At 34.6% G+C, this 13,159-nt stretch overlaps 1 protein-coding gene across 5 annotated transcripts in view; it reads right to left on the bottom strand.

Annotated features, from left to right (window-relative positions):
* Map4k3 (mitogen-activated protein kinase kinase kinase kinase 3) overlaps positions 1–13,159 on the bottom strand; it is a 189,389-nt gene that overhangs the window by 16,026 nt on the left and 160,204 nt on the right. For all 5 annotated transcript variants that reach the window (XR_007104767.1, XM_047523474.1, XM_047523475.1 and 2 more), the window contains 5 exons: positions 11,506–11,590; positions 10,286–10,365; positions 6,260–6,320; positions 6,062–6,179; positions 1,582–1,640 (listed from right to left, as the gene is read on the bottom strand). Coding sequence is in view for 4 of the 5 variants with exons in the window: in XM_047523474.1 (XP_047379430.1) it covers positions 1,582–1,640; positions 6,062–6,179; positions 6,260–6,320; positions 10,286–10,365; positions 11,506–11,590 (403 nt within the window). In the remaining variant the exon portion in view is untranslated. The remainder of the gene's footprint in view (positions 1–1,581; positions 1,641–6,061; positions 6,180–6,259; positions 6,321–10,285; positions 10,366–11,505; positions 11,591–13,159) is intronic.

Here is a 13,159-nt window from a genome sequence, read left to right as displayed (position 1 = left end):
TTTGGTTCTGAAAACAAAACACTTGTTGCTGGGCACAGCAGTGTACACCTGTAATCCCAGCTACCTGGGAGGCTGAGACATAAGGATCCAAGTTTGAGGACAGACTCTGCAATTTAGTGAGACCCTGTCTCAAAATAAAAATAAAAAGGCTGGGGATGTAGCTCAGTGGTAAAGTGCCCCTGGGTTCAATCCTCAGTACGTACATATATGGATACATACAAATAGAGAGAGAGAGAAAGAAAGAAAAAGAAAAGAAATGATACTTGTCTACCCCTACCCTTTTTCATTAAACTCTTATGGTCACTAGAAAGCATTACAGATATTAATCAGATTTTTTAAAAAAAATTTATTTCTTTTTAAAAATTTGAGACAGGGTCTCACTAAGTTTCCCAGGTTGGCCTTAAACTTGCCATCCTCATGCCTCAGCTTCCAGAGTAGCTGGTATTATATGTATGGACCACCACATTCAGCTTAATAAAATTGTAAAGTATAAGTTTACAAATAATAAGACTGAATTGCCTCATATTTTGGATTTTTCTTCTGCTTAAGATATAAAGGGGCTGGGGATACAGCTTAGTTGGTAGAGTGCTTGCCTCGCATGCACATGGCCCTGGGTTTAATCTCCAGCATCTTACACACACACACACACACACACATATATATATAAATAAATGTATTTGAAATAAAAAAAATTAAAAAACTGTAAAGAGGGCAGCATGGTACAGTGGCATATGCCTGTAATCTCAGAGACCTGGGAGGTTGAAGCAGGAGGATTCCAAATTCAAGGTCTTAGCAAGACCCTATGTCAAAATAAAAAGGGCTGGGATATGGTTCATGGTAGAGTGCCCCTGAGTTCAATCCCCAGTACTGCCAAAACAAAGCACAAATCAAAAACAAAAGCGAAAACAAAAAAGGTTTTTTGTTTCCAATCGTTCACAGTGAAATTCTTTTGAGGCCTAGCCTAAAGACCACCTTCTTCAGTAGGCCTATGTTAGAGTTCTTTCTGCATTAAACCCAGTGGTATAGTGACTTATGTGTTTGCTTATCTTCCCTCTTATAGTGTTAATAACTTAAGGGAAGGAAACCACTTTTTGGTTTTGTTGAATGTAAACAGGAAAATAGTTGTTAGGGGGTAGGGTAGGAATTTAGTCTAGAGGTATGTGAACAGAGAGGCCATAATTGTCACATCAGAAGCACAAGTTTCCAAATACTAAAGGCAGGTGGATACAAGCTGAATGAATGAATGCAGTCTCATAAAATATTAGTAAGCAGAATGGCGAGTGATAAAGTAACAGTCACAGTGTGATAAAGTGCTGTAATAAAAAAATAGTTATCCCTGTTTCTCCATTTAATCCAATCAAACTATATGCTATAAACACCTGTCATGTGCAAGGTGGATTTGGTCTACACAGGGTTGGGAAAACCAAGAAATCTGTTTTGCTAAAGGCTGAAAAAAATCATTCCTGGAAGGATGCCTTGGGTAGTACCATTTTATACCAGACTTTAAAAATGAGCCTAAAGAAGATTTCTCAGCTACTCTGCAAAACAGGAGAATTACATGGCATTGGTCAGTTTACTTACCAACACAACACTTCTGACACCACTTGGTTTCAGGGATTTTTGCTGATACAGCAAATTTCCTAAATGTAAAAGAAAATGAGTATATAATAACATGTAGGCAAACTCAGTATATGATAAAGGTGCTGTTACAGATCAGTGAAGAGGACTGGAGATGTAGCTCAGTGGTAAAATGCTTGCCTAGCATGTGCAAGGCCCCGGGTTCAATTCCCAATACCATAAAAACCAAACCAACCAATTAAGAAACAAAAAAAGATCAATGGAGAAAGGATAAGTAAAGAAACTGGTGCTGATAAAATACTTACTAAAAATAAGAATATGTTGGATCCCTTTCTCATGTCCCCCAAACAATTTTAAATTGAATAAGGACTTAACTATTCTGTAAGACTATAAAAGTATTTAGAAAAGAGAAGCTTTATTTTTCCAATCATGCACCCCTATCATCTTAAATCAGTGGCAATCTATTAAATTAGTAACTTTGGTTTACCAAAATGAAAAAGTGAAAAAAATACACCAAAATCTGAGAAAAGGTATTTTTAGCACGTATAATAAATTAAAGTTATGTAAAAGTTCACTTAGCCCTACAATAATTTGTTAAGTACTTCTTTTACTTAGACATTTTCATTTCTCTACTCAGGAATAATGGGGTTCACATTTTTTGGCAAAGGGGTGTTAGGAATTCTGCACACTTCTGATTCAAATTTAAAAAGTCAAAATACATTCCAGATTATTTTTTTAAACTATAATTTAAAAAATACCTATATATTCAAATGTCTTTTACAAAGAAAGCTAACATAATGGAAACTGCCAATGCATCAAGTTATACAAACCTCAAATTAAACTTCCTTTTTGCATACATATTTAAACTTCTTTCAAATGTGAAATGTGCCAAAGATTAGATGTCAGTGCTTTGTACTGGTCTTTACTGTACAGTAATTGTGTGATGTTCAATTCCAAAAAGCTCAGAAAAATCTTCTCCATGGACATTTTTGTCCCTGTACAACTGGTACAACCAAGCATATGTAACATTGTGGTGTTACAGTTTTAACCTTTGGTATGTTTTATACTTTGGCTTTATGCTTATGAGAATTCGTAATAATTTTACTGAGTCCTTATTTTGTGCCATGCATTTTATAGGTTCTGTGTCATTAATCCTCCATAATATGAGGAGGCAGGTCATAGCATAGAAACCTGACATTTAGATTTCCACTTGAGGTCTTATTAGTTAGCAATTTAGGGAAAAACAGTTCTTATTCTAATGTCAGTCTATCTGACTCCAATGTTCAGAGATTTCAATTTTGAAAAAATCTTTTCATTTATGCTTTTGGGTCAACTTAAATATGGGGTATTTTGAGTTTGCAAAGTAAGCTTTTTTAAGAAAACTGTTACTATTTGTAAGCACTTGCATGTGTGAATTAAAAATTTACTGATACTCTATAACAGTGATACGGAAATTACCCAGATGCTGAGGCACTGAACCACACAACAGCATCTACCATATCCTGATTTCATACTTCAGATTAAAACACTTGACTATGTTAGGAAAAGTTTTTATATACCCATAAATTAGATTTATGATTATAAAATGCCCCTTTCATATACATTGACATTTCATGTAGCTTAAAGCAAAACCAAACAAAAATTCCCCACACTCTTAAACCACACTGTTTCAAGACAAATATGAATGAAGCTCCTGTCATATTTCCACTGGCAACAGATTTAATGTTCCTGATCAACACTTGAAATCTTGCTCCCTGGCTTCCAAAGCTAACTTAGGGTTTAAGTTATGGAACTGGTCAAAACTCAAGAGGATTAATTGTATCAGTGTTTAAAAGACAGCAAGAAAGCTGGGCGTGCTGGCACACACCTGTAATCCCAGCAGCTCAGGAGGCTGAGGCAGGAGGATTGAAAATTCAAAGCCAATCTCAGCAGTAACGAGGTGCTAAGCAACACAGTGAGACCCTGTCTCCAAATAAAGTACAAAAAAGGGCTGGGGCTGTAGCTTAGTAATTAGTTGAGTGCCCCTGAGTTCAATCCCAGTACCCCCCTGCCCTTAAAAAAAAAAAAGTTGAGAAGAAAACTATAAAGACAAAAAAAAAAAAAAAATCAATTATTAAGCATGGTTTAGGATTAATAATGAAACCTTTCAAAAGAAGAGTTGTGGGTAGCACACTGAAATGACATGAAAATAAAGTTAATGTTTATGGTGACCTAAATGCCTTAATGTTAGCCATGATTTCATGAAAGGCAATAAAATTTATTTTATCAGCACTTAATCAAATGGAATCCCAAGTTAACCAAACAACATTTTAAACAAATTTAATGCAGAATATTTTAGGGTATACTATAGGCACAGTTCAGTTTACTGTGCCTGGTAATAATGACAACTGGATTATTTATTGAGTGCCTACTAGATGCCAGGAGCCATGGTAGGTACTTTACATAAATAATTTATCATTTTCAAAACAACTCTGCCAAGATGACATACTGGTTCCACTTTATAGATGAGTATACTCAGAGAGGCTGTGTAATTTATCCAGGAATTAAATTTAAGTTGACTTGGACTCCAAAGCTTATGCTTTACTACAGAATAATAATAATCATATGGTATAATGAGTACCCATCTTCAGCATGACAACCATTAGATGCTTAGTCAAAAATGTTTTAAGTTCTGCTCATAGCATGGTAGAAGGAATGGTACTAATATATACATACAATATTATCATGCTAAAAGGTTTTATGATCCTTGCCAATTAGTGAGATAATTAAGAGGAGATTTCACGGTAACTGAGTACTAGTAATGAAGCTGAAAAAAGTGGGAAGGACATATTTCTGGGTATTATTATAACTAAAAATGATTGTAACAGAATCTCTGAGACTGTTCATGCACATTCGGTACATTCAGTAAAATTTGGAAGAACATAGCTAAGAACAAGCCAAGAAGGTCACTAAGATGTATTATGTAATTAACATTCACAGAGCAAAAAAATGTGCTTTTTTTTTAAAAAAAAAAAAGTGAATGCAATAAAGTTATGCTCCTTACACTGCTTCGGTGCACTTTACATGTATCTTATACATACCTGAAAGCTTGATTGTTTTTGTGTCCACAATATTTCAGATATATCAAGTTAGAAAGATGGATGGAAAGATGATATAGGTGAACTGGTAAAACAGCTGCACAAGTGGCAGCTGGGCAAAAAACAGGGGCAGATAAACCCTATGGGAAGAAACAAACTCCATACCCCAAGTTCTTGGGGCAGGTTATAGGGGTAACACTTTAAACTCCAAATATGACTCCTGTAGTTCACTAGACCAAATGAAGCTCATAATCTCAATAATCATGTATATATTCAATTAAATTTTATGTAACTATTTTAAGGAAAAGAAAAGCATGCAAATATTTTAAAGTGATTTGTATCAAATGGTTAATTTTAAAAACGATTTTGTACACCAAGTGGCAAATCAGCTCTACTACAAACTTAGCAATTGAGAACCACAGATTCTGAAGTTATTGAAAGCTAAGGTTTTACAGCATTTGTTTTATAAAAATTTTGTTAAGGAAGAATGGTTATATTAAAAAGTTTTTGTAGGGGCTGGGGATATAGCTCAGTCGGTAGAGTGCTTGCCTTGTAAGCAGCCCTGGGTTCGATCCCTAGCACCCAAAAAAAAAAAAAAAGTTTTTGTAAAACACGTTTTATACTACATGTAGAAACCTTTCAATCAACAAATAAGGAACAATTATTATAACAAAAAGAAAAGTATAGCATAATTTAGAATTCCTGAAAGTACAAATTAAAACCCTTCAACTTCTGGGGGGATATAGCTCAGTTGGTAGAGTGCTTGCCTTGCAAGCACAAGGCCCTGGGTTCACTCCCCAGCACTACAAAAAAACAAAACAAAACAAAACAAAAACCCCTTCAACTTCTAAGTAATTATCTTCAGATGCCAAAACATCTATTCAATAAATTATTTTTATTTTCTAGGTTTACAAACTGTACATTGAAAAAATTAAATTTTGTACATGTAAACATAAATATGTCAAAAGTAAAAGCAAGAGTGTAGGGAAGGGGAATAATATTGGCCAAATTATATTGTTATATTGTGTGCATGTATGAATATGTAACAACAAATCCCACCATTATGTACAGCTATAATGCACCAATAAAAAAAATGTAGGGGGAAAAAAAGCAAAGGCAATACATGTGATATAAAATGATAGGAAACAAATTAGTTTTAACTTTGCAGAAAACAGATTAAAAATTCAGGGAGAAAATGTTTAATATAATTGGAAAGTAAAAATAATTTTAGAACTCGAGTGTCATAAATAAGTCCTTGTTGAAATATATTACTTACGATTTTTTTTACACATGATTTCTATTAATCCCAACTGAATTCTCTTTTATTTTCTCTACCATAAGTACTTTCTAGAACAAATTAGTAGCATAATTCCCCTAAGAATGAAAACATAATTAAATATAGTTACCTTGGCAGTATTCTATCAGGGAGTTTGTGTGCTGGAATAGCAACAGGTAACTTTTGCATTTGTCTTGCATAATCAAAAAGCCCTGGTAAATTATGGGAATAAAGCTGAGAAGCTTTACCTGTAAAGATAATAAATACAACATGAGAGCTAATAATAAGCCATAACAATTTAAAGATGTATAGAAACTAAAAGACTTACCAGATATTGATAGCAAGCAATTGTTCATCACATACAACCATGTACACCTTCGAGGGAATAGCTGAAAAAAAAAAAAAGTACAAAGTTTATAAAGGATGATATATAATCATGTAAATATGTACACATTAACCAGTCGGCTGTCTTATTTATAGGCTATTTAAAAAGTAAAATATTTTTAATAGAAATTCATTTTATAAGTATTCAAAACAAGATAATATACAAGCATAAATAATCATGGAGAAAAAATTAGTAATATAATTTTAATCTAAACATGGTATGATTAGTTCAAGTCTCTTTTATGATAAGGACTCTGTAAGCTCCCAAACTATGCAGGGAATAAAACATTTTCAAACATCAGCTCTTCCTTTACTTGGGACCTGGGGTACTCGCTCTAAAATGCATTTACTTAGGCATATGCACATGCATGGGAGATAAAGAAAAAAGGATTGTGGGGGTGTCATGGAACACAGGATATGGAAACCTAGTATGGAGGAGAAAAGGAGGAAAAAGGCAGAGAGGGAATATGATGAAAACTCATAAATCATATAGGACACACACACACATACACATATGGAATTTATTACTGCAATCTAATATTATAAGAGCTAAGAAGCACCTCTGGAAGCTTGAAAATGGTTAGTATTAAGGGCAAAGAAAAGGGAATCAATATACTTCAAAGGAATAAAACAGTTATTCTCATGGAATCATTTCATTGTGAGTATCAGTGATTTTCAAAGTGGTCTTTGGATTAGCAGTGTAAGTGTCAGTTTGGCACATGCTGGAAATGCCAGTTCTCGGACTTCACCCCAAACCTACTGAAGCAGAAGTTCTGAAGGTGGGCCCAGCAAGCTGTTCTAACCAGAACCACTTGGCAATTCTGATTCAAACTGGCTATATAGCCACTTATGTATGAATTTAGGTACCCTGAATTAATAAGTATAGTAGCTTAGGTTTGCTCTGGCAATTCCTTAGAGGTTATTCCTGACTGGGAACAGGACAGGGAATAGGGAATAAAGAATGATGAAATTTATCAAGGTCTCTAAGGATATTACTTATGGCCCTGAGTAACTAATAGAGAAAAATGTAATAACAAAAGGAGAGGCAATAACATATTCCAGACTACATAGCAGTACACTTTACCACAGTGGCATGAAGCTGATTTTTATTTAATTCAGGACTGAACTGGATTTATTTTCATACAAACACATACTTTAGAAGTATTTGTTTACTACCAAATCTATAGTTTTTTTATGTGATTATATATTTCTAAATATAAATGGCTTTGCTTATTTAGATGTTGATGGACCTTTGTTTATTTTATGTGGTGCTGAAAATTGAACCCAGTGTCTCATACATGCTACGCAAGCACTCTACCACTGAGCCACAGCCCAGCCCACTGGCTTTACTTATTTAATACAAGGATACATGAAACATCAAGACACAACACAAATTTCATTCATATTATTAACACAGGGAATAACAGAAACGTATTTATGAATAGTTTTATTCAAGTGTTAAGAGTTCATACTGGATTTTTGCTTGTAGCCCAATTTTTAAAACTAAAGTTTTTTCTAGCTCTTTAATGCCTACTTCCGTTAGCAAGGCAGGCTCTGGGTAAAATATCTACTTAATAAAACAATGTAACATTTAAGAAGGGCAGATTCAAAACCTGGCCTAGAACCAAATATGTGCTTTCTCCATGATTCTGTGTGACCTTGGGTAATTTACTCAGCCTCTTATGTCTCAGTGTTTCTATCTGTAAAACGGAGCACTTATACTTCACAGAGCTGTGGTGATTAAACAGGATATTCCTGGAAATGCATTAAGAGTATCTGGTGCACAGTGAGTACTCAAGAACTGTTAGTTGTAAGTAGTAAAAGCAGATAAAGAATTTAAAATCAGGATCCTGTTTTGCTTCCTTTTCTCACTTTGGAGCATCGTCCTAAAGACTTATGCCACTCTGTTTCTTTTCCCTGTAGTATAGAGAAAACCAACCTAATAATCGATTTCACAGTAAGACGAAAAAATTCAGGATTTTACATATTCTCATTCTCTACTCTCAAAGGCTTCCCATGGGAGGAAAAATATGTCTTACCTTGAAGGGCAATGTTTAACTCAGAAAATATACTCTAGTAGTGTAATTTCAAATGCTAAAGCAATTAAGAAACAAAACATTGCAGACTGGGGCTGGTTAGGGTTGCTTTCATTTGATAGTCGGAAGTTAGTTTGATAAAAATGCTCCACATGCCAATATATATATATATATATATATATTTATTTATTTGTTTGTTTATTTATTTTTATTCTGTTTAGTTATACATGACAGCAGAATGCATTTCGATTCATTGTACACAAATGGAGTACAACTTTTCATTTCTCTGGTGGTACACGATATAGTCACAACATTTGTGCAATCATACGGGTATAATAGGGTAATGACATCTGACCAATATTTGTTTTAAATATTTTTTTAAAGTTGTAGATGGACACAATACCTTTATTTATTTTATTTTTATGTGGTGCTGAGGATTGAATCCAGGGCCTTACACATGCTGGGCAAGCGTCTACCACTGAGCTACAATCCCAGCCCTGTTACCAATATTTTTGATATCACTTTATAGGTAATAATATTACCACCTTTGAATTATTTACTAACTACTACAAATAACAATATCCTTTTCTTCTCTTTTTCCTTGTTCTTATGTACTTTTAAAACCAGTTCATTGTATAACAATTCCAGATTAAAAGATTTACAGTACATCACACAGTTAGGACCCTGTTAGAAATTTTGATTTAAAAAAGGTTGACAAAAGCATTGAAAATGCTTTGTAATGAAGAAATTATCATTTACAGATCTCTCTCCATTTTATTTGCAAAGGAGATATTTATTGGTAAAGGAGAATTAGTTACACATCTCATAGGCACTCAAAACGACATGACCAAATTTAATACACTGTGGTTCATCTAACATCAGTCCCTCCCCTGAAGATGACGCTCAGTCATGCACCCAGCTGGAAACCTGGAGTTAACTGAGACCTCTCCTAAGCCTCTAGGTTGAACTGGTCACTTAATTTGGTCAATTCAGCTCTTTCATCTTTCTCTAGAGGAGGTTATGGCTGAGACAGGCAGTATGGTGAAGTTAAACACATGATCGCTGAGACCACCCTGCCTGGGTTCTTTCCCAAGTTCAGCCATTGAATAGCTATTGGATGACCGGCAAGTTATTATTCCTTTCTGTGCCTCAATTTTCTCATCTGTGAAATGGGAACTGTAATGGTATTTACCTCTCAGAGATTTTATAAGGGTTAAGTAATATAAAATGTAATTTAAAAATCAGACACCGTCACACAGTAAAACTTTTATAGTCACTAATATCATCATCATTCTTGCAAGTTTCTGGGTGCTAAATGCCAAAAGCTACCCCCTGTTTGGGTCTTTTAGAAATAGTAGTAAAAAAGCTGACTACAACATCCTGCCACACAGCAAACACATACTTCTAAGACAGAGCTGCTCATCAGTGTGGCACAGAAGCCCTGAGGTTTGGCATCTGCCCCGCTACCAAGCTCCATCTATCATTACTGTCCTGTGCTCCCAATTGTCCGGTCACCGTTTCTCATACTTGCCATGTTATTTCACAACTCTGTGCTGCCACAGTTGCCCTCTTCTGTCTGGATGGCAAATTTCTACTCGTCATCATTTAAGGTCCACCTCAGACACCCCTTTTTCTTCCTCTCCCAGGAGGTACTGATGCCATCTACCTCTTGTGGCTTACACTTTGTACTTGTTCCCAGTATGACATCTAATCTTAGCACCCTAGTTACTGATTTATGTCTGTTTTCCCTGGTACATCACGAGCTTCTCAAGTGTAAGGATTAGTCCAGTGACCCTATCTTAAGTATCTGGTAAACAGAACATGCTACACGAAGGTATTATGAATAAAAGAGGCACCAGAGCATAAAAGTGAAACTTACTTCTGTTCCAGTGTCTACTTACAATAACTTAAGAATGAAAGGATACACAAAATACCTGCTCCATTGATGTTTCATGAAGTTCATTAAGATTAAGGGTATAAATCCCTTCTTCGGCACCGAATATCAAGTATTGATCTGTAATAACAAAAGTACTTCGCTGACTTCAATAAATAAGATACTTTTATATAGTCTTCCATTTAGTAAGTATGTGTTAATGTAACAAAAAATTACTGTAAATACTTTGAATTGAGTTATAAATAAATTTAAGGAGAGTTTTTGGGAGTGGCCAGCTAGATTCTTTACTCATCAGAGGGTACTAGTGACTGAGTCTGCAGCTACTTTTCCTAAAACCCCCTGAAAACAGGATCATGTACAACTCATTTCAGAATGTAAACCAGGAACAGAAAGTACAGGTAAAAATATTTTTACAGAATATTATTTTTCCAGGCTAGGATGAGCATTAACATTAAATAACCCAGAATCTGATCACTATCCATAAAAAAAGTTAACTAAACCTGGGTTCCTACTAGGGTACTCAATATCTCCTGGAAGATAGCAGAACCCTGGCCTTGGCCCTATCTGATCTATTTTTAAGGTAAGATTAAAGAACAGGTCAAGAATTTCTTCAGACTAAACTGAAGTATTTTGAGAGCAACTTAGACTGCTAAGAGAATTCCTAAACAGCCCAGCATATAGGACTAGCACTGATAGATTTAAACCATGAAATGTGTGGTCAGACAGAAGTGGGTTTAAACTGAAGCTCTCTACTACCAACTGACTATGAAACAAGGAATCTTTTTGTGTCAGTTTCTGTATCCACCAAATAAAAGTACCTACCTTGAACTTTTAGAAGATTTGGTAAGAGCACATATGCGTTTTTATACACATACATATAAAAAGGTTCATATGTCTCTGTGTATCTTACATATACACGTACTAAGATACAGACACAGCAGGAGAACACAGCCTAATTATGACTATTTTGATTATGACCCCTTTTAAAGTCAGATCCTCTCAAAAGAAACATTTCTGGAGAAAATTTGAGCGGTACAGAACATATTGTTTATTATATTGACACAGTGACTCTAGTGAAATTTTAATGCTACATGCCACCCCAAACACTTATAAAAGTATAAAGAAACTTATCTACCTTAAAATAAAAAAAATTATAACAACACATTTTTCAGAAAGATATTCAGGAAATGAGTAAAATCAAATGCTTTCATAGTCCCAGTTGAAAAAAATTAGGTAACAGATAAAAACACATGATACTACCTCTTGTATCTGGGTTTATCCAGGATGTTGCACAGTGAATTTTCAAGGGACACCCATTAAACACTTTTGAAAAACATGCGCCCATCTGGAAAAACAAACAACCTCTATGAGACAGTGACAATTAACTGTCCTTAATATAACATGTAAAATGCAATTGTTTTAATATGGGAGACTACAGAGGACATTCTGAAATTACTATAATGTTCAAACTTACAGAAATACATGTGTTGAATTAGTCATCAGCCTAACTTTTTACAGAATATTATTTTTTCCAGGCTATTATAATAAATTTTTTGGTAGCCCAAAGTATCTAGGTACAATAATGATTTTACTTGAAAGAAAAAAATTCAGTCATATTTTATTGTCTCTATCTTTTCAACTAAACAGAGCAATAACAATAACCATTCTGCCTAATAATTTGCTTATAAGAGTATCATTTACATGTTTCATATCAAGAATACAATATTCTCTGATAAGAAGGAAACAATAATTTTCACAAAGAGAAAAAATTATCATTTGGTTTCATGATAAAATGGTATTAATTACTGAATTTCATATTATAAAAGTATAGCTGATTTGAAATTCATATATGTGCTTCAAACTCAAAACATACAGACTCTTTTGTCTGAAAAAAAAAAAAAAAAAAAAAAAAAAAAGCAATCTGGTTATTTTCCGTGTAAGATTCACTAGAAAGCTTTATTCTTTGACATCTCTGACTCTTGTGGCACCTGCATTGTGCTGGGAACTTCCTGTGCAAAGGTGCAGGTCAAGATGACCTAGTTGCTGTGGTGATATTGGCCTTAGGAAACTGTTCAAAGGCTCCGGGTATCAGGTGGAACCTTTTGCTCAGTCACCAACTCCCAAATATAGAGAATTCTGAGCAAAACAAGATGACCCTAATGTCTCACAGTTCTGCCTCCTTCACTCAAACTTTCCCACAAATAATCTTTTGATGAAACCTACACAATAAACATGCTGAACTGGCTCTGGGTCAGTCAAACTCCAACAGGGTTTGGCTGCCCACTAGGCCCCAGCTTTTTCTCTATGTGTGTCTGTTGGTCTTTTCTTCATCCCCCATTGGCCCTCTTTGATTTCTGAATTAATGGCTGTGTTAGTCACAGCAGTTTTCAAAGGGAAAAATGTTAGTTTTGAAATTATCATTTTGGTTAAATACATAAGGTTTGCCTTTATTACTGACCATTTGAAGAAAAGAGAGTACAAAAATATGTGACCACAGGAAACTCCTGTATTTGCCAGGTTGTCCTAAATTAACAGAACGGCACTGTGCATCACCTTATTACAGGAAAGCTTTCTTCACAAACATAGAGGCAACATGCGAGAGAACACAAAGCTTACTATCACAGATTAATACATTAACATAAAATAATCACAAGAACCTTAACATTTCCTTTTGAATAACAGAAATGTGCCAATCAATATTTTTAAAGATCTTAGTACCAAACAACAAAAACAACTTAGGTTGGCAATACCATCAGGTGGCAGGAGACCAATGGTGTAGGGCAGAAACTGTATCACTTAAGAAAACTTTATAATTACCTTTTAAGATGACTAACAAAATATGTTTGTTAAGGTACTGCTAACCTCTAGCAATCAAAGTGGCAACAATCAGTCCTAACCTTAAGCTAATTTGTAT

This window comes from Sciurus carolinensis, chromosome 13 (assembly GCF_902686445.1).
Source record: "Sciurus carolinensis chromosome 13, mSciCar1.2, whole genome shotgun sequence".
Taxonomy (NCBI): Eukaryota; Metazoa; Chordata; class Mammalia; order Rodentia; family Sciuridae; genus Sciurus; species Sciurus carolinensis.
Note: the sequence above shows the minus strand (reverse complement) of the source record. Positions and strands in the feature narration are given on the sequence as shown.